Source organism: Equus asinus, chromosome 4, assembly GCF_041296235.1.
Source record: "Equus asinus isolate D_3611 breed Donkey chromosome 4, EquAss-T2T_v2, whole genome shotgun sequence".
Classification (NCBI taxonomy): domain Eukaryota; kingdom Metazoa; phylum Chordata; class Mammalia; order Perissodactyla; family Equidae; genus Equus; species Equus asinus.
In genome coordinates this window covers 53,555,955-53,575,661 of record NC_091793.1, presented here as the reverse complement: position 1 = coordinate 53,575,661, position 19,707 = coordinate 53,555,955, and the positions used below count along the sequence as shown (strand labels likewise).

Here is a 19,707-nt window from a genome sequence, read left to right as displayed (position 1 = left end):
GCTGCACCAGTTTGCATTTCCACCAGTGGAATATGGGTGTTCCCTTTTCTCCACATCTTCTCCAACATTTCTTAGTTTTTGACTTGTTAATTATAGCCATTCTGACAGGTGTGAGGTGATATTTCATTATAGTTTTGATTTGCATTTCCTTAGTAATTAGTGATGGTGAACATCTTTTCATGCTCCTGTTGGGCATCTGTATATCCTGGGATAAATGTCTGTTCATATCTTCTGCCCATTTTTTGATCAGGTTGTTCATTTTGTTATTGTTGAGTTGTATGTGTTCTGTATATGTTTTGGAAATTAACCCCTTGTTGGATATATGATTTGCAAATATTTTCTCCCAGTTTGTGCTTTTTTTTCCATTTTGTTCCTGGTTTCCTTGCCTTGCAGAGCTTTTTTGTCTGGTGTAGTCCCATTTGTTTAGTTTTTCTTTTGTTTCTCTTGCCTGAGCAGACGTGGTATTTGAAAAGTTGCTGCTAAGATCAATGTCAAAGAGTGTACAGCCTATGATTTCTTCTGGGAGTTTTATGGTTTCAGATCTTAAATTCAATTTTTTAATCCATTTTGAGTTGATTTTTGTGTATGGTGCAAGATAATGGTCTACTTTCATTCTTTTGCAAGTGTTTGTCCAGTTTTCCCACTACCATTTATTGAAGAGGCTTTCCTTTCTCCACTATGTGTTCTTGGCTCCTTTGTCGAAGATTAACTGTCCATAGATGGGTGGTTTTATTTCTGGGCTTTCAGTTCTGTTCCACTGATCTGTGTGTCTGTTTTTGTACCAGTACCATGCCGTTTTGATTACTATATGGCTTTGTACTATATTTTAAGTCAGGGAGTGTGATTTCTCCAGCTTTGTTCTTTTTTCTCAGGATTGCTTTGGCTATTTGGGGTCTTTTCTTGTTCCCTATAAATTTTAGGATTTTTTGCTCTTTTGCCGTGAAGAATGTCATTGGGATTCTGATTGGGATTGCATTAAATCTGTAGATTGCTTTAGGTGATGTGGACGTTTTAACTATGTTTATTCTTTGAATCGATGGGTATGGAATATCTTTTATTTTTTTATCTCTTCATTGATTTCTTTCAATAATGTCTTATAGTTTTCAGTCTATAGGTCTTTCACCTCCTTGGTTAAATTTATTCCTAAGTATTTTATTCTTTTTGTTGTGATTGTAAATGGGACTGTGTTCTTGATTTCTCTTTCTGCTGGCCTGTTGTTAGTGTATAGAAATGCAAGTGGTTTTTGTATCTTGATTTTGTACTCTGCAACTTTACTTTATTCATTGATTATTTCTGATAGTTTTTTGGTGGATTCTTTAGGCTTTTCTGTATAGAGCATCATGTCTTCTGCAAATATTACAGTTTTACTTCTTCCTTTCTCGTTTGGATCCCTTTTATTTCTTTTTCTTGCCTAATTGCCCTGCCTAAAACCTTGAGTACTATGTTGAATAAGAGTGATGAGAGTGGGCACACTTGTCTTGTTACTGTTCTCAGAGGAATGACTTTCAGTTTTTGCCCATTAAGTATGATGTTGGCTTTAGGTTTGTCATATATGGCCTTTATTATGTTGAGGTACTTTCCTTCCATACCCATTTTATTGAGAGTTTTTATCCTAAATGGATGTTGGATCTTGTCAGATGCTTTCTCTGCATCTATTGAGATGATTATGTGACTTTTATTCCTCATTTTGTTAATATGGTGCATCACGTTGATTGATTTGTGGATGTTGAACCATCCTTGCATCCCTGGAATAAATCCAACTTGATCATGGTGTCTGATCCTTTCAGTGTATTATTGTATTAGATTTGCTAATATTTTGTTGAGGATTTTTCATTTATCTTCATCAGTGATATTCACCTGTAATTTTCCTTTTTTGTGTTGTTCTTGTCTGGTTTTCATATCAGGGTAATGTTGTCCTCGTAGAATGAGCTAGGAAGCATCCAGTCCTCTTCAATATTTTGAAATAGTTTGAGAAGGATAAGTATTACATCTTCTTTGAATGTTTGGTAGGATTTACCAGAGAAGCTATCTGGACCTGGAATTTTGTTTTTTGGGAGGTTTTTGATTACTGTTTCAATCTCTTTATTTGTGATTGGTCCTTTCAGATTCTGTGTTTCTTCTTGATTCAATTTTGGGAGGTTGTATTATTCTAAGAATTTATCCATTTCTGTAGGCCATCCAATTTGTTGGCATATAGCTTTTCATAGTATTCTCTTTAATTGTATTTCTCTGCTATCCATTATTTTTTCCCTTTCATTTCTGATTTTATTCATTTGAATCTTCTTTTTTTCTTAGTGAATCTGGCTAAGGATTTGTCAATTTTGTTTATCTTCTCAAAGAACCAGCTCTTAGTTTCCTTGATCCTTTCTATTGTGGGGTTATTTTTTTGTACCCTCTATTTTATTTCTGCTCTGATTTTTATTATTTCCCTCCTTCTGCTTACTTTGGACTTTGTGTGTTCTTGTTTTTCTGATTCTGTCAGGTATAGTGTAAGATTGCTTATTTGAGATTTTTCTTGTTTGTTGAGGTAGGCCTGTATTGCTGTAAATTTCCCTCTTAGCACTGCTTATACTTTATCCCATAAGATTTAGTATGTTGTCTTTTCATTCTCATTTGTCTCAAAGTATTTTTTGATTTCTCCTTTGATTTCTTCATTGATCCAATAGTTGTTTAGTAGCATGTTGTTTAGTCTCCACATCTTTGTGATATCCCTAGCTTTTTTCTTATAGTTGACTACTAGTTTCATAGCATTGTGGTCAGAAAAGATACTTGATATGATTTCAGTCTTCTTAAATTTATTGAGGCTTGCTTTGTTTCCCAGCATATGATCTGTGTTTGGGAATGTTCCATGTGCACTTGAGAAGAATGTGTATTCTGCTGTTTTTGGATGGAATGTTCTATATATATCTAGTAAGTCCATCTGGTCTAGTGTTTCTTTTAAGTCCACTGTTTCCTTGTTGACTTTTTGTCTGGATGATCTATCCACTGATCTAAGTGGGGTGTTAAGGTCCCTTAATATTATTGTGTTGCTGTCAGTTTCTCTCTTTACATCTGTTAATAATTCCTTTATATACTTTGGTGCTGCTGTGTTATGTGCATATATATTCATAAGTGTTATGTCCTCTTGTTGGAATATCCCTTTTATCATTTTATAATGCCCCTCTTTGTCTGTTGTTATGTTTTTTATCTTGAAGTCTCGTTTGTCTGATAGAAGTACAGCTACACGTGCTTTCTTTTGCTTGCCATTTTCTGGGAGTATCATCTTCCTTCCCTTCACTCTGAGCCTGTGTTTGTCCTTAGAGCTGAGATGTGTTTCCTGGAGGCAGCATTTTTTTGGGTCTTGTTTTTTAATCCATCCAGCCGCTCTGTGTCTTTTGGTGAGTTAAATCCATTTAAATTTAGAGTGATTATTGATATATGAGGGCTTAATACTACCACTTTATCTTTCATTTTCCAGTTGTCCTGTATTTCCATTATTTCTTTTCCCTTGTGTTTCTGTCTGCCATTTGAGTTTGGTGGTTTTCTTTGATGTTTTTCTCAGTTTTCTCTTTATTAACGATTTGTAACTTTGCTCTGATTTTTTGTTTATTGGTTACCATGAGGTTTGTATAAAAGGTCTCATAGATGAGATAGTCCATTTTCTGGCATCCTCTTATGTCCATTAGCCTATATATTTTCCATCCCCTCCTCTTCCCCTTCTGTGTTTTTGTTGTCACAAATTATTCTTTTGTGTGTTGTGAGTTTTTGACCAAATTGAAGTGTTGATAATTATTTTTGATGCTTTCTTTCCCTTTATCCTTTATGTTAATTAAGTATTTCCTAACCTATTCTGGTACAGAGCTGCAATTTTCTGATTCTGTCTATGTGTTATCTCTTTGCTTAAGGTTTTGTTAACCTTTGCTTTTTAGTTTCTGATGGGAGGGCGCCTTTCAGCATTCTTGTTAGTCAGGTCTAGTGGTGATGAACTCCTTCAGCTTTTGTTTATCTGAGAAAGCTTTTGTTTCTTTGTCATATGTGAAGGATAATTTCACTGGATAGACTATTCTTGGCTGAAAGTTTTTGTTTTTCAATATTTCAAATATATCATTCCACACTCTCCTAGCCTGTAGGGTTTCTGCTGATAAATCTGCTGAAAGCCTGATGGGGGTTCTTTTGTAGGTTATTTTCTTGTGTTTTGCTGCCCTTAATATTTTTTTTTGTCATTGACTTTTGTGCCTTGGAGAGGGTCTTTTTGCGTTGGTGGAATTAAGAGTTTTGTTAGTTTCATGTATTTGCATGACAAGTTCCTTTCCCAGGTTTGGACGTTCCCAGCTGTTATTTCTTTGAATAATAAGCTCTCTGCTCGTTTCTCTCTCCCTTTTCCCTCTGGGATCCTCCTTCCTACTTGAGTTGGATATTTCTCAAAGAATTTCTTCATTTTTTAAAAATCTTTTTTCTCTCTCCTCCTCTACCTACTCATTTCTAGATTTCTGTCCTCAAGCTCACAGCTTCCCTCCTCCAAAGGGTTTGCTCTATTTTTTATGCTTTCTACATGATTTTTCATCTCAGTTATTGTGATCTTCTTCTCCAGAATTTCTCTTGGTTTTTTAATGGAGTTTCAATCTCTTTGGTAAAGTAATCCTTCAATTTATTAATTTATTCCTGAGCTCATTGAACTGTCTTTCTGAGTTTTCTTGTAACTTGTTGAGCTTCTTTATGACAGCTATTTTGAATTCTCTCTCAGTCAGAGTGTAGACTTCTGTGACTTGAGTTGGTTTCTGGAGAGCTGTCGTTCTGCTTCTCTTCTGCCATGTTACTGCAGTTCTTCATGGTGTTTGGTGAATTGATCCTCTGCCAGTGCTTTTGTAGTAGTAACTACCTTTCTTATTTGTGTGAGGCTTTGGTTACTTTGGTTATTTGCTGCTTCTGGTTGTATTTGAGAGCCTGCACTTTCCACCCTTCACTGCCTTTACCAGGGTCATCTTCAGTGCCCTCCTTGTGCTGCTTCTGCCTCTTGGGTTGCTGTTGCCTTTCCTTTAGTCTCAATTGTCTCCACCAGGGTCACCAGGCTGCAAGCTCTTATACTGCTTCCAGGGTCACCTGGGTTTCATATTCCTCCACTGGCTTTCTAGTGGAGATGCTCAAATGCTGCTACTCCGTGCACCACCTGTGCTGCTGCTGCAGGGTTATCTGTGGGTGCTGGTTGCACCACTGCCAAGGGTGCTGGGTTCATGGATGTCATTGTCGCTGCCAGGAGCCCAGGGACCTGGGGAATTGTATGCAGCCCTCACTGCTGGTGGAGCTGGTATCCGGGATGCCACCAATGGGAGCTGGTTCACCAGTTCTGCTGTGGTTCTTGAAACCTCTGGTTGCAGGTTCCACCTGCCACTGCTAGGGGGAGCAGGGGCTAGGCAGGGAGAGGTTTTTGTTGTTGCTCACTGTGTAGCCTCTCATCTCTGGCACTAGCCAGTGTGTTTTAGGAATTCAGGTCATAGCACCCCACCCCAGCCAGGAAAATCCATGTTTTGTATACTATCTCCACTGTTGGAAAGACCCGGCTACTGCTGGGGGAGCAAGCAGCATGCATGCTGGATTGTCTGGGAGATAGGCAGGTAGCAAGCTTCCCCGCTTCTCGCCCCTGCCAGTACCACTCGCAGGCAAACAGGCTAAGTCCACTGGGAAACTGGCAGGTAGTAAGCTGGCCCGACTTCTCTACCCCTGCCGGGACCACTTGCAGGCATGTAGGCTTAAGTCCTCTGGGAGGTTGGCCAGAGGCACCCTGTGCCTGTTTTCTCACAGGTGTGCTGGCCAGTGTGGGGATCCTTGTGCTGGATTGCTGCTACAGGGATGGGAGGGCTGCTCCCCTAGTTCCACTGCCTCCTGGGGGTCCAGTCCACCCACCTTCAGCTGTATAGATGCCTAGATTTCTTGTGTGTCCTGTTGTGCTGTGTAGGGAGTCTCTGTTCATCAGTGGCTGTCCAACTGATTGTAACTCGAGAGGGAGAGACAAAGGGAACAACTTACTCCACCATGATACTGTTGTCACTCTCTAGAATGTTTTTATATTTTGCTATTCTGTGGAAATACTATTCTCTTCCGTAAAGTCAAGTATGTATTGCTGGTATATTTGCGGAATGGAAAACAAATTCTTTATAGAGTCACTCAATACACTTTCATTGTTAAATAAATATCTGATGGCAAGAACAAGACTGTTTTTGTCATCATAGTATTAACAGTTTTTTATATATTATGTTATTGTAAGCCCTGTAGTTCTGGATAGATAATTTGGTGTTGTAAAGTATAGAACATATCCTATTATAAAATGGTTCAGATTGCCAGAGGTATTTATCATTATATGGGTATCCTTCACTTTGATAAATAGACAAGTCCCTAAGAAGACACATATAGATCAGAAATTTCCTAAAAATGAATTATTCTGTAAGTGAACCAAGGAGACTGTTATGTTCAGGAACCTGGTGTCAGTCTTTGTTCAGAATTCGTTGTCAAATGTTGCCCAAAGGGGATATGTAGCTGAGCGTTGGAAGTGAGGGTAGAATTTGTTTGATATATCCTGCTGCTTTCTCCTAAATAAATTTAGTCTCATATCTGTGGTGAGGAATAGCTTATTCTTTCTTTCGTCCACAGATGATTTTAGTACATGTCAGAACTGCACAGTCCACTTATGCTTTTTGCTTGGTACCTCAAAATAGCGTATAATCTTATGCAAACTGTTGGGGAAATGGCAGTGCTTTTGTTGAAACACCAATGAAGGCTATTATGAATTTTGTGTCTGGCGTGAGTTAATACCTGTAGCTCTTGTCATGTATCCGCATTGAGACTGCTTGTGTTCGCTTGGCCAATTTAGAGCAAAATATTTTACAACACTTAAGGCCCCATAGACATGAATTCTTTATTGCCCGTCAAGAGCTGAGTAATGTATTTTGCGATCTTTGCAAGCAGTAGAGACTGCCTAAACTTCCTAAGCATGTTGTCCTTTCTTAGATCGGGCTATGCAGTTCAGCAGGGGAAGTGCTATACCTTCATCTGAGATCTCAGGACGCACTGAAAGAAAAGAGATGTGCACACTTAGTGTTTGTTGTTAGTTTTGTTAACTTTGGGAAGATGTATTTTATTGATGATTTTGAATTTTAAAAGCTGCTTTTATTAACTTCTGACTTGACTTTCCTTTTATTAAGGAACAATTTCATTTTATTAAAGCACAGCCAATATCATAACCATTAATCACAATAAATTTTCATTTAGGTGCCTGGAGGTTGATGTGTTTTTATTATTCAGAAGTTTGAGGGATGTAAATTATAGTACCATTCATTGCAACAGCAAATTGGTCTTTGATTCTTATTTGTTTTTTGTAAATTGGTGGTTCTACTCCATTCTTAAAAGTTTATATTCTAGATTACCCTTGTCTTTTTCATCTTATTCCTTTGGAAACCTTGGTGTAATCTTTTTCAAAAAATATAGTTTTCTTTTTTCATAATTGTATTTTAGAAAATAAATGTTCAGCTTTCCTGTCTTTAGTATAATGCCTTTCATAATCTTTTGACGTGCCTATTAACAGATACGGAAACCAGTGAGGTCCAAACATTGTGGTGTGTGCAATCGCTGCATAGCGAAATTTGATCATCACTGCCCATGGGTGGGCAACTGTGTAGGTAAGTTTTATTAGCAGTATCTGAATATGTTGCTCATTTAAGTTACTCTAGGTAATTAATAAAGTGCAATATTAAGGTAGATAGTGGGAAGTTCATTCCTGCACCCTACTACACCCCCCATCCCCTCAATTACCTCCTGGTTGACGAAACAGCAACTCATTTGAGAGAGAGGGAAAAAGGTTCTAAAATCAGTGCCTAGAAAAGATTGATATCATTTTTCTATCAGTTCTTTCTAGTACCTACTCTTATCTTTTCCATTGGATAACGGTGAAATTGATAAGGAAGCAGATAGTATTCCTTTTTAGTTAAACTAGAGAATGTAAGGCTTTTAACAATATTTCAAAGGATGTGATGTACAGAGGCAGAGGAGAGTGACAGATGAGAACTCTGCTTACCTCAGTGTTCAGGAATGGTGTGGTCTGATGTACTAGGTGGGCTGAGAGATGGGCCTGGGGATTTTATGAGGTGACAGCGGGAAGCCTTACGAAGATTGTGGGAATCTGTTGGGGAGAAGTCTTTGAAAAGTTGGATTATAAAATTTATAAAAGTGAGATAAAGTAGGGTTCTTTGATAGCTCACAAAGCAAGCAGTAGGGTTAAAGCTCAGAACTGAGAGTCATTTGGCTTATTGGGGCTCTCTTGCCTTCAGAATGAGCACTGTTGCAGTCATCACGTCTTTGTGTGCAATTATAAGCATTTTTATTTTAAGACTTTTATTAAAACATTTTTTTCTTGAAGAAAAATTTATAAAATACTTAATATATGTGATTATTGTCAAAGTTGCCCTTCATGGCATTTGCCTCCCATCCCCCCAAAGGATGTATTTCCAGTTGTTTTTTCTTAGCTGATAAAAATTCCTTCTGTTTTGTTCTTTAGGTGCAGGCAACCATAGATACTTTATGGGCTACCTGTTCTTCTTGCTTTTCATGATCTGCTGGATGATTTATGGTTGTATTTCTTGTAAGTACAATTAGTTTTTTACCTTCTTAAAACACAAATGTTTGCATACTCATCCTTACCATATTAACCGAAAATATAATGACAAAAGTCTTTTAACCAAAAATTGTTGCTTGGGGCTCCTCACTATAATGAAGCATAAAGAAAAAAATAGAACTATCAAACATATTCAACATGTAGGATAAGCAACAGAATTATCAATTAACCACCTCTTAATACATGTATGTGTGTCCTCTGAGAAGCTTGTTGGCTTAATAGGCTTTGAAAAGCTTCTGGGTAAAATACAGCAACATTTTTCACATCATGTGCTTGCCTTACTCTAGTAGTTGATTGGTTTTGTGATTGTGCCAGTTGCTCTTTCTTACCAAGCAGGGAAAATATAGTTGAAGTTAAGTTTGCACAGAACTTGAAATATTTTGAAAAGTAAGATATAATTATTATCTGTTCGAGAATATTAAAAGGTATTAGAAGTTACTCTTTTAAGAATAAGTTATCATTTACTTGATCATATGGGTTTAGTATCTTAGAGGAAATGATGGGTTTTTGTTGCATCAAGAACATAATTTGGAAAGAGTTTAAATGAAGAGTCTAGTTACTGTGCTTCAGGGCTTGGTGGTATTTAGCATAAAGATGTATTAAATCCTAGCTTAAAAAATGTCTTGGAAGGATGATTTCCTAGTCCTTCTACTCCCAAGATATTAAGAATATTCTCTGTTATTGCCCTAATGAAAAGGGAGGCTAATTCCTCAAGTAGAGATTAATAGAAAGACTTAGTCAAAGATCTTGACCTAATTTCTGGGTCCAACACACCTAAGAGAGAGGACCCATCCAGTCTGTAACAACAGTAGTTCTTCATGGCAGCAGCTCTCGAAGAGTCAATTTTGTTTTGGAAAAAGACCCGTCACCAAGGTGATCTTGTGTTATATGCCTGCCCTCCAAAAATACCTCACTTATATATATATCATCTTAGTATAAAGAAAATGTTTGTTTAAGTATTGATGTATGCAATTGCAACCAATAAAAACTGTACGTTGTTACAGTCCAGTAGTTGTTTTTTTTAAGATTGGCTGCTGCTTTTTCCATTTCTGTCTCTGATGTTTTTTCACTAATGTATAATGGGATTATTGAAGAGTATAAAAAGTGTCCATGGAAAGTCATCAGTTAAAGCTGGGCTCTGGACCCTGTTTCCAGAGTGGTCCCTGCCACAAATGCCTACACAAGGTGCTTGGACGATTACTGAGCACATGTGGGTACTTCTCTGATTGTAGACTGGGGGCTCCACTGCGAGACCACGTACACCAAGGATGGATTTTGGACATACATTACTCAAATTGCCACCTGTTCCCCGTGGATGTTTTGGATGTTTCTGAACAGTGTTTTTCACTTCCTGTGGGTGGCCGTATTACTCATGTGTCAGATGTACCAGGTACGTGTAGGTCCTTCATTTGTTCTTTGGTGACTCAGTCGACTCTAAACTCACTCCTCGCTTAAAAGATAATAACCTATCTCTTTTTAACCACTGCTGCTTCTCAAGGATTACAATCTTCAGTTTACCTCTTTCCCTCCCCCCTCCCTCTTTTTATGTTGTAAACTTTGACTTTTTATCCTATCAACAAAACTTTTTATTTCTGTTGCTGATTCACCTACATCCAGCTGGACATAAGTGTGAGCTTAGATTGATGATGCCATTAACTTTGTGTTCATTTTAATAGGAATGTTTTATTACCCATAAATATCAATATTTACTCAAGAGTTCAGGGTTTTTTAAATTAAGGATTTTTTTTTTTAAAGCTCATTCTTAAATGGAGAGGTGGTCTGTGTGCATAGTCTCCATCTCTCCACAAGCACAATGCCAAATTACTTGTTTTTAAATATTTTCCCCGTTTAACCAGCTACTTTTCACAGAGTCAAAACATCACGTAAACTCGCTTTATAATCTCCTGATGGAAAACAGAAACAGACTTCATCATTTTTCTCTCCATCTTGGTCCTCTCGAGAATTAACTTATTTTATATGAAATATTCAGAGACAGTTTAATGGTTTTCTTTTTCTTGCCTCTTAGATATCGTGCTTAGGTATCACTACAAATGAGAGGATGAATGCCAGAAGATACAAGCACTTTAAAGTCACAACGACATCTATTGAAAGCCCATTCAAGTACGTAATGCTTAGAAATGTACTGTTCTCCCTTGGCATATAAATTTCCTTACTCAGCAAGTATCTAGTGAACTACATCACAGAGAAGTAGTTCTGTAGGTATGGCAATAGGTTATTAAGCAGAGAATATTTCTTATACTTAGCAAATGTAAAATAGCCTGTAAATCCTACTGACTTCTTAGATTTCTGCCACATGTAGCATTGGTTAGTTCACCATAACTCTAGAATTCATCACATTAAATATATGTTTGTGATATTCTTTTTTTTCTTTATTACACAATTCAAACTTTATTGGCCAACTAACATTTAGTATTTGTTCTTTCACCTTTCCTCAATTTACAATTTATTTTATTTTGTTTTTTTTCTGGTGAGGAAGACTGGCCCTGAGCTAACATCTGTTGCCAATCTTTCTTTTTGCTTGAGGAAGATTGTTGCTGAGCTAACATCTGTGCCCATCTTCCTCCATTTTGTTGTGGGATGCCACCACAGTGTGGCTTGATGAGCCGTGTGTAGGTCCACACCTGGGATCCAAAGCCACAGATCACGGGCCACCAAAGTGGAGTGCACAAAACTTAACCACTACGTCACTGGGCCAGCCCCTCAATTTACAAAGTTTTATTGAGAAATGAATGTATTCAGAGAATTGAAATAAGATTTTAAAAAATACAGTCAAGTGAAATTCATATTTAGGGAAATTTTCCAGACTCTGGGGCAGCTGCTTTTCAGTGCGAATTATTTATTTGCCCTCTGAATGACACAAAAGTTCCTACACACATAGGTTTTCTTTTTCCTTTTTTTTAAATTCACATATAACATTATATTAGTTTCAGGTGTACAAAATATGATTCGATACATATACATTGCAGAATGATCACTACAAGTCTAGTTAACATCCATCACAACACATAATTACACAGTTTTTTTCTTGTGATGAGAACTTTTAAGATCTCTCTTAGCAACATTCAAATTTACAATACAGTATTATTTACTGTAGTCACCATGCAGTATGTTACATCTTCATGACTTATTTATTTTATAACTGGAAGTTTTTGCCTTTTGACCCCCTTCAGCTGCTTCACCTACCTCCCACCTCTGGCAGTCACCAGTCTGTTCTCTGTATCTATGAGCTTGGTTGTCATTCCTTTGCTTGTTTCTTTTTTAGATTCCACATGTAAATGAGTTCATATGGTGTTTATCTTTCTTTGTCTGACTTATTTCACTTAGTGTAACGCCCCAGTGTCTGTTCATGTTGTCACAAATGGCAAGATTTCCTTCTTTTTTATGGCTGAATAATATTCCATTGTGTGTATGCATGTGTGTGTGTGTGTGTGTGTGTGTGTGTGTGTGTATACACACATACATATTTTGATCCGTTCATCCATCGATGGATACTGAGGTTGTTTCCATATCTTGGCTGTTGTAAATAATGCTGCAATGAACTTAGGGGTGCATATATCTTTTTGAGTTAGTGTTTTCATTTTCTTTGGATAAATAACCATAAGTGGGATTGCTGGATCATATGGTGGTTCTATTTTTAATTTTTTGAGGAATCTCCATACTATTTTCCATAGTGACTGCACCAATTTAAATTCCCACCAACAGTGTACAAGGGTTCCCTTTTCTCCACATCCTTGCCAACACTTGTTATTTCTTGTATTTTTTATAATAGTCATTCTAACAAGTGTGAGGTGATATCTCATTGTGGTTTTGATTTGCGTTTCTCGGATGATTAGTGATGTTGACTACCTTTTCATGTACCTGTTGGCCATCTGTATGTCTTTGGAAAATTGTTTATTCCATCTTTTGCCCATTTTTTAATCAGATTGTTTGTTTTTTTGATATTGAGTTGTATGAGTTCTTCGTATATTTTGGATGTTAACTCTTATCAGATAAATGATTTTCAGATAGTTTCCCCATTCAGTGGGTTGCCTTCTCATTTTGTTCATGGTTTTCTCTGCTGTGTAGAAGCTTTTTAGTCTGATGTAGTCGCACTTGCTTATTTTTGTTTTTGTTGCCTTTGCTTTTGGTGTCAGATTCAAAAAGATACTAAGACCAATGTCAAAAAGCTTACCACATGTTTTTTCTTCTAGGAGTTGTATGGTTTCAGGTCTTACATTCAAGCCTTTAATCCATTTTGAGTTAATTTTTGTGCATGGTGTAAGATAGTGGTCCAGTTTCATTCTTTTGCATGTGGCTGTCCAGTTTCCCCAACACAATTTATTGAAGAGACTGTCCTATTCTTTATATATATATATATATATATTTAAAGTTTGCATGCAGCTTGCTGCTTAGAAACAGTAGTACTGTTTAATTATATGAAATAGTTAAAACTGGGAGTTTTACTCGAGCTCCTTGCCTAATACCTTCAAGCTTTTGCAGTGCTGTTAATAATTACATGCTTCTAGAAAGCAAGCAAACCTTTAAATAAGAGCAAAAGTAAGAGTCAACTGGGTAGTATTATTTCCCCCAGGAGGCACAATAATTACATAAGCTGGAAAACTGACTGCTTTTCCACACTTGTTCTTGAAGTCCTAAAATTCCGTGAACTTTTTCCTTGACATTTCTTGTTTTAAATTGTTACTGTTTGGTACACTGCCAAATTCATGCTATTTGTAATTATTTTGTCTTCTACTTTCTCAATTTTGGATGTAGTTTGTCTCCTTACCAAAGAGCTACCAATCAAGGAAAGGTTCTTATCAAAAATTGTCCATGACTCAGCAATGAAAGGAATGCACATTTAAATAACTTTAAATATAATTGTGTAACCCATTAAATTAGCAAAAGACAAATCAGTGTTGGCAGAGCTGTGAAGAAATATGAATGCATATATAGTTTGTAGAGTTATAAACAAGTTCTTTCCAGCAAGTAACCTGAGTTTTTAAGTTTAGAAAATAATATATTTAACACCAAAATTATATTAAACTCATATTAAATCATTATACTAACAGACTTTTTCCTTTCCTTTCCTTTTTTGTGGGGGGTTTTTAGCCATGGATGTGTAAGGAATATTATAGACTTCTTTGAGTTTCGATGCTGTGGCCTCTTTCGTCCTGTTATCGTGGACTGGACCAGGCAGTATACAATAGAATATGACCAAATATCAGGATCTGGGTACCAGCTCGTGTAGCAGCATCTTTACCTTATGAAGCATATTGCTGAGTGGTGCCTGAAAATCGTGTCTGTCTGTGTCTCTCTCACGCTCGAATCCACATCCTTTGAATAATAGCATGCTATATGTAGGGCTAACAGTGAATTTTACAGTCTTTTTTTCAACACTTTTATTAACAAAAGTAAACATGGACAGAACACACTGCCACTTCTGGGAAGAATAAAGATCTTACAAAGAATTTTAATGGTTCTTAATGTGGGAATTATAACATACTCAACTTTTTGGTTTTCTCATAACATTTTTCACAAAAAGAAGAGTGAACTTATTCTGTTGACAGACCTGGTATACTGATCAGAAATGTTCGATTCTAGTAAAACTAAATTTATGGTATACAGCTAAATTTTATGATGCAATGTACTAATAGTATTGCATTTAATTTCAGGAGAGTTGTCTTAAATTGATTCAGACTAGTATTATGTACATTTCAGAATGTACATGTAAATACTGTGGTGAAAATCATGTGGTTTTATTAGGGATCTCCTATAACATGTCTTCAAAGGTACAAGAAAATAATGTTCACAAAAAAAGTGCTAACAATATTTATTGCTATCAGCTGTTGCAATGCTGATATATTTCTAGTTCAGTGAAATAATTTATAGCAACCTTGCTCTGAGGTTTTATGGTCTGATAATAAAGCACTTGCATGAGTAAGTCATGTTATTTTGTTCAAACTTAAAGCCCTACTAAGTGCATGATACACCTCATAGAATGTATACTAGCACATACTATCCAGTAAAGCCTAAATTAGAATTTAATGTCATGTGCAGACGGTCCAATTTTTAAGAGTTGAGGCATTTTCAAGAAAAGGCAGAACAAGTAATGCAAAATTCTCAGTAATGGAGATAAATGGATATACTTTTTAAATTCTGAGCTGCAAAATGACTTGTGGCAAAATAATGGAGTTTAGCTAAAGATGGAGCATGATTTCTGTACATAGCACATGTGACTAAAGGAAAAGCTAATGGTATATTCTGGTTTTAAAAAAATGACCTATCAGAACTTAATCCCCAAGATTATTTCAATGTTCCCAATATTGAATGTTTTGAAATGTGTTAATGCTGTCTGAAATAATTTCAGAAAGGTTTTCTTCCTGTTCACCGTGATGCACTGATCAATTTTTGTTGCAGCATTTCCATATTCTCATGGTGAACTATTAGTCACTGCTTCCATAAATACTGTTTACAGAGTGAGACTTGGCTTAGTCCTCTTAAGTGCTGTAGCAAACTGTGGTTCGAGCAACCTGTGGGAAACCTGAGAGGGGCTGGGCTGGGGGAGGGGGGAAGGGGGTCAGATGGCAGATCCTAGACCCGTGTAAAGATTGTGTATCTGTATATAAATAATTTATCAAATAGTTTTCTCTTTGTGTATGTGTTAGTGTATTTAAAGCTGCTCATTTCATTTTATCCAACCAAAAAGAAAAGGGAGATAACTAATGAGCTTCTAGTGATGTTCAATATCGCTGTTAATAGGCATTATAATCTGCAAGTTCACTGCATGTCTGATGCTTGGTAAAATTAGTATTCCCTGTAAAATGCAGATTACAGGTCTTAAAGCAATCTAGTGGTGTACTCGCCCCTTGCCTTAGTGAGAGGAGCAGTGAAATGTATATAGTTGATGTTCAGTATTTCCAAGTACCATTTTTATATAGTAGTTTCTTTGACCATAAGTCACACATCAAAAAGATTACCCTTAGTGTATGTGAGTGTTGTAATATTAGAAAATTGGCATACGTACTTTATTTTTGAAAAGGGAAGAGATGGGTGTGGGATGGCAATAGCATTGTGCCATTTTGTCATAGAATGTGAAAAATTGGTTAACTTTACAAATGTCTCTGCTAGTTTTGACTACTAATTGGGGGAAATTTTAGATAATTTTTAAATTCAAAATTATTTATAAAAGGCTAGAATTTGTTTTAATTTTTTGTATTTTGAGCCACTTCACATGAAGACTCAGTTGCAATTTTTAATACTTTTTTTAACAGTCAAATACAATGGTGGTTTTCTCAGAGTCTGGATGAGAGTGTTGTTACCATGTTCTTTCTTTGTGGTACAATATTCTTTTCAGTGCAAAAGAGGTGTCTTTCAGTTAAATAGAAAAAAACTCTAGATGTATAATTACATGGAAAATATTTGCAACGTTACTGCTTTACTACTAACCGTCTCAGAGTACCAGTGAGATCTGTGATGCGAAAACGGTCGGATAGTCAGGAGCCAACTATGCAGCAGTGTACCGTCTGTGTAATTATTGTGTAGGTCTTGCGTGTGGCACCAGCTTAACCCAGTTCTAAAGTTGTGTATGAAGGTGACCCTTTGGGGAATAGTTCTGTTCAGCTTAATTGGATACTTTCAGCAAATAGGAACTTCTTTCTCAGCTCTGAACATGAATTATTTCTTTGGAGTTTTTTTCTTCATATTTTTCTTGTTCCCAGCAATTTATTTGAAATATTAATAGGCGTAAAACAGTATCATTATACTTAAGCTATGGATACTTTTATATTTTATTTATAACTGTGCCAAGTATTATTTTGCTACTTACCGTGTTACTCTGTGGAAAGAAAAACCTGTAAAGTGTTTAATAAATTAGCTCTCCTTACATAAATTAAATCTGTCAAAATTTTGTAAAATATTAATCAGAATAAATATTGACTCTTAATTGTGTGCTTGTTTGTTATTTTACTCAGTTCACTTCAAGAAATTGATGAGACACTGGTTGTGGTACCTATGATATGAAAAGATTTTTCTATATATTTCTATCTGGGTCACTAGGATTCAGGTCACAAGATGGTAGAAATTGGCAAAAGTAAAAGGTGGTAGGAGTATTCTGGAAAAAACTCCAGTTCTGTATGTATGTATGTAACTAATTTTTTTTAATAAAGAGAATACATTTTTCTTTAAGAATTTTGGATTCCATGGAGTTAATTAGGATCCTCAGGGACTATGTGAATCTCCAGGTTTTAAATATATGTATGTCTAAAGGCACTGTAGTGAAATATGGCAAAAGGAAACCTACCAAGCATTGATCTCATTTACTTGAGAAGCTATGCGTGACAAAGAAAGCATGTTTATTTGGGACTTTTAAAAGCAGAAATCATGAAGGAACCCTTTCCTGTTGTTCACATGATGGTCTGTGGTTCAACTGAGAACCCAGTGGTAATGAATGTTTTCAGATTGGACTAAGACTCATTTCATTATTATAATATTGAAAGTAATCCCTCCAGAGCTATGTAGAGCTCGAGTAACAATATTTTGAACCAGTTTATAAAATCAAGGCAACTCCACAGCAGGCCATCAGTTTCCATCCCGGTAAGGTGCCTGTCTCCTCCGCCGTGTCGACTGTCTGGATCCCCTGGTCCTGCCCAGATTGGAAGACTGCCTATGATGTGGGTGTCGGGGTCCAAGAGTGTCGTTACAGAGGTAACTGGAAACAAGTGGTACATACCAGGACAAGAAATCATAGCTTCTGTCAGAAAGCACACCTTTCATTTCATAAAGTTCTTCTTATGTGACTTTTAAAATAGAAAAATTTGTAATTCCAAGTGGAACACTCAGATGTCCCTTCTTCCAGATCAGCTAAGTCACAAACTCAAGGAAACTGGATGTGTCTCTTAGAAAACCCTTGTTGCCTTTGAATTGGAGTTTGAATGTTTTGCTCAGATAAATTTTACTAGAAATCTGTCATCAGATACTTACGTGGATTGACAAATACTTGACAGACAGCAGAGTTTCCAGGGCTCAGAGAGGGACCATTTCCAGTCAAAGCATCGGAAGGCTCACTGCTGCTGCCACTGCTGAGATCTGCAGGTTTACTGTCTTCATCAAATTGGGGCATTTCTCAGTCATCATTTCTTCAAATACTTTTCCTGTCCCCTTTCTGGAAACTCCAGGTACACATTTATTAGGCTGCTTGAGATTGTCCTACAGCTCACTGATCAATTCATTTTTTAAGTTCTCTTTTTTCCAGTGTTTATTTTGGATAGTTTTTTTGTCAAGTTCACTTAAATTTTTTCTGTATGTCTAGTCTGTCGTTAATACCATTCAGTGTATTTTTCATCTCCCACATCATAGGTTTCACCTACAGTATTTGATTTGGACAATTTTCCTATGTCCTGGATCTCTACTTAACTTTTTGAAAATATGGAGTACAATTGTAATTAATTGTTTGAATACCTACCTGCTGATTTCCACATCTGTGTCAGGTCTGGGTCGGATTTGGTAGACTTTTCTCCCTCATCATGGGTCAGATTTGCCTGCTGCTTTCCGTGCCTGGTCACTTTGGATAGGGTGCCACACTCTGAATTGAGTTCTGGCTATTTTTGTATTCCTATAAAAAATGCTCTGTTGTGGGATGCACTTATTTGGAAACTGACTTTTTAGGCTCTGCTGTTAAAACACAATTTGTTAGGACCGGAGCAGTGTTCAGTTTAGAGCTAATTATTCCTCGTTACTGAAGCGAGACCTGTGTACTCCATCCAAAGCCCCAGGAATCATTTCCTACTGGTGGGAACAGGCGCTCTTCCTGGCTCTGTAGGAGCACCAGACAGCGTTCCCTTTAAGTCTGTCACATGGCTTTGTCCATGGTCTTGGGTAGTTACCTGACACGCACATGCTGTCAGAACTCAGCTGAAGACTTGCGAGGTAGGGGTTGAGCAGTGCTCTGTGTGTTTCGTTTCTTGTGCAGCTCTCTCCAGCTCCTCGAACTCTCGCCACCTTGTCCCTCTAGATGCCTTCCAGCTCCACCCGTGTTCTCCCTCCTTGCACGGTAAACTGGAAACTCTCGAAGCAGTAAGCTGTGCTAACCCTAAGACAGATGGCATTTTCCCCGTAACTGTTCTTGGGTGCCTCCTGTCCAGTGTCCTGAAAACCATATTTTTTTAATGTAATTTGTCTGTGTTTTTGGTTGTTTGAAGTGAGAGTAAATCTGGTCCCTGTTATGTCCATTTGGCTGTAAGTGGAAGTCTGAGTTAATATATTTTTTAAAAATTTTGTTTAATTTCTAGTCTGGAAAATATTGGTAGATATAACTGTCATAAACAAAAGCTCTTTAGGGTCCTCAGTAATTTAAGAATTGGAAAGGGGTCAAAAAGTTTGAGAACCAAGTCCTGACCAACATTTCCCAGTGTTCCTTAAGATGTCACTGGGTCCGTGGACAACTGTCAGTGTAAGGCTTTCTTCAAGTTCAGACAGGTTTCTCGACAGGATCTTGAGGCCTTCCACGTGCGAGTGTGCACCGTGCACCTACAGGGACGCAGACACGCAGACCGCTGGCTGCAGCACTCCCCACGCCCAACGGATCCTGACTTTCCGCCATCAGAATTGCCGGCAGTCCTCTAGAAATATACCACCCCACCACAAGGGACTGAAAATATCCCAGATGGGTCATTTTAAAATAACACTTTATTTCCCATGCAGCACCTTAATATCGCATTTGGATTACTTTGAGGCCACCCCGTCAACTTACGACCACATGATGACGTGATTCCTCACCGAAAGAGCGAGTTCTCCCCAAAGCCAAGTCCCCTTTTCCCCTCTTGGAACCTCTGGAAGCTAAGGTCACAGTTTTGGAGCAGCTGTTTGCCACAGCTCCCAATTTAAGGATGATTTTAATTTTGAATGGCTGTCTAAACTGTTTATCGGGCAAAAATCTCAAATTATCACGCACCTGGCAACTTCACTGTCTTTTTCTCAGATAGGAACTAGCATTTCCAATACAATTTGGGAAATGCAGTCGGTGTGGGAAATGCTGGCTCTGTGTGGGGAAGTTTAATATCTATAGAACA

At 37.3% G+C, this 19,707-nt stretch overlaps 1 protein-coding gene across 1 annotated transcript in view; it reads left to right on the top strand.

Moving 5' to 3' along the window:
- Positions 1 to 15,829, top strand: part of ZDHHC17 (zinc finger DHHC-type palmitoyltransferase 17) — a 92,014-nt gene extending 76,185 nt beyond the window's left edge. Inside the window, exons 13-17 of the mRNA XM_014841693.3 lie at positions 7,556 to 7,649; positions 8,525 to 8,608; positions 9,874 to 10,031; positions 10,668 to 10,762; positions 13,751 to 15,829. Of these exons, the coding sequence (XP_014697179.2) occupies positions 7,556 to 7,649; positions 8,525 to 8,608; positions 9,874 to 10,031; positions 10,668 to 10,762; positions 13,751 to 13,889 (570 nt within the window). The 3' untranslated portion in view covers positions 13,890 to 15,829. The remainder of the gene's footprint in view (positions 1 to 7,555; positions 7,650 to 8,524; positions 8,609 to 9,873; positions 10,032 to 10,667; positions 10,763 to 13,750) is intronic.
- Positions 15,830 to 19,707: the final 3,878 nt, after the last annotated feature.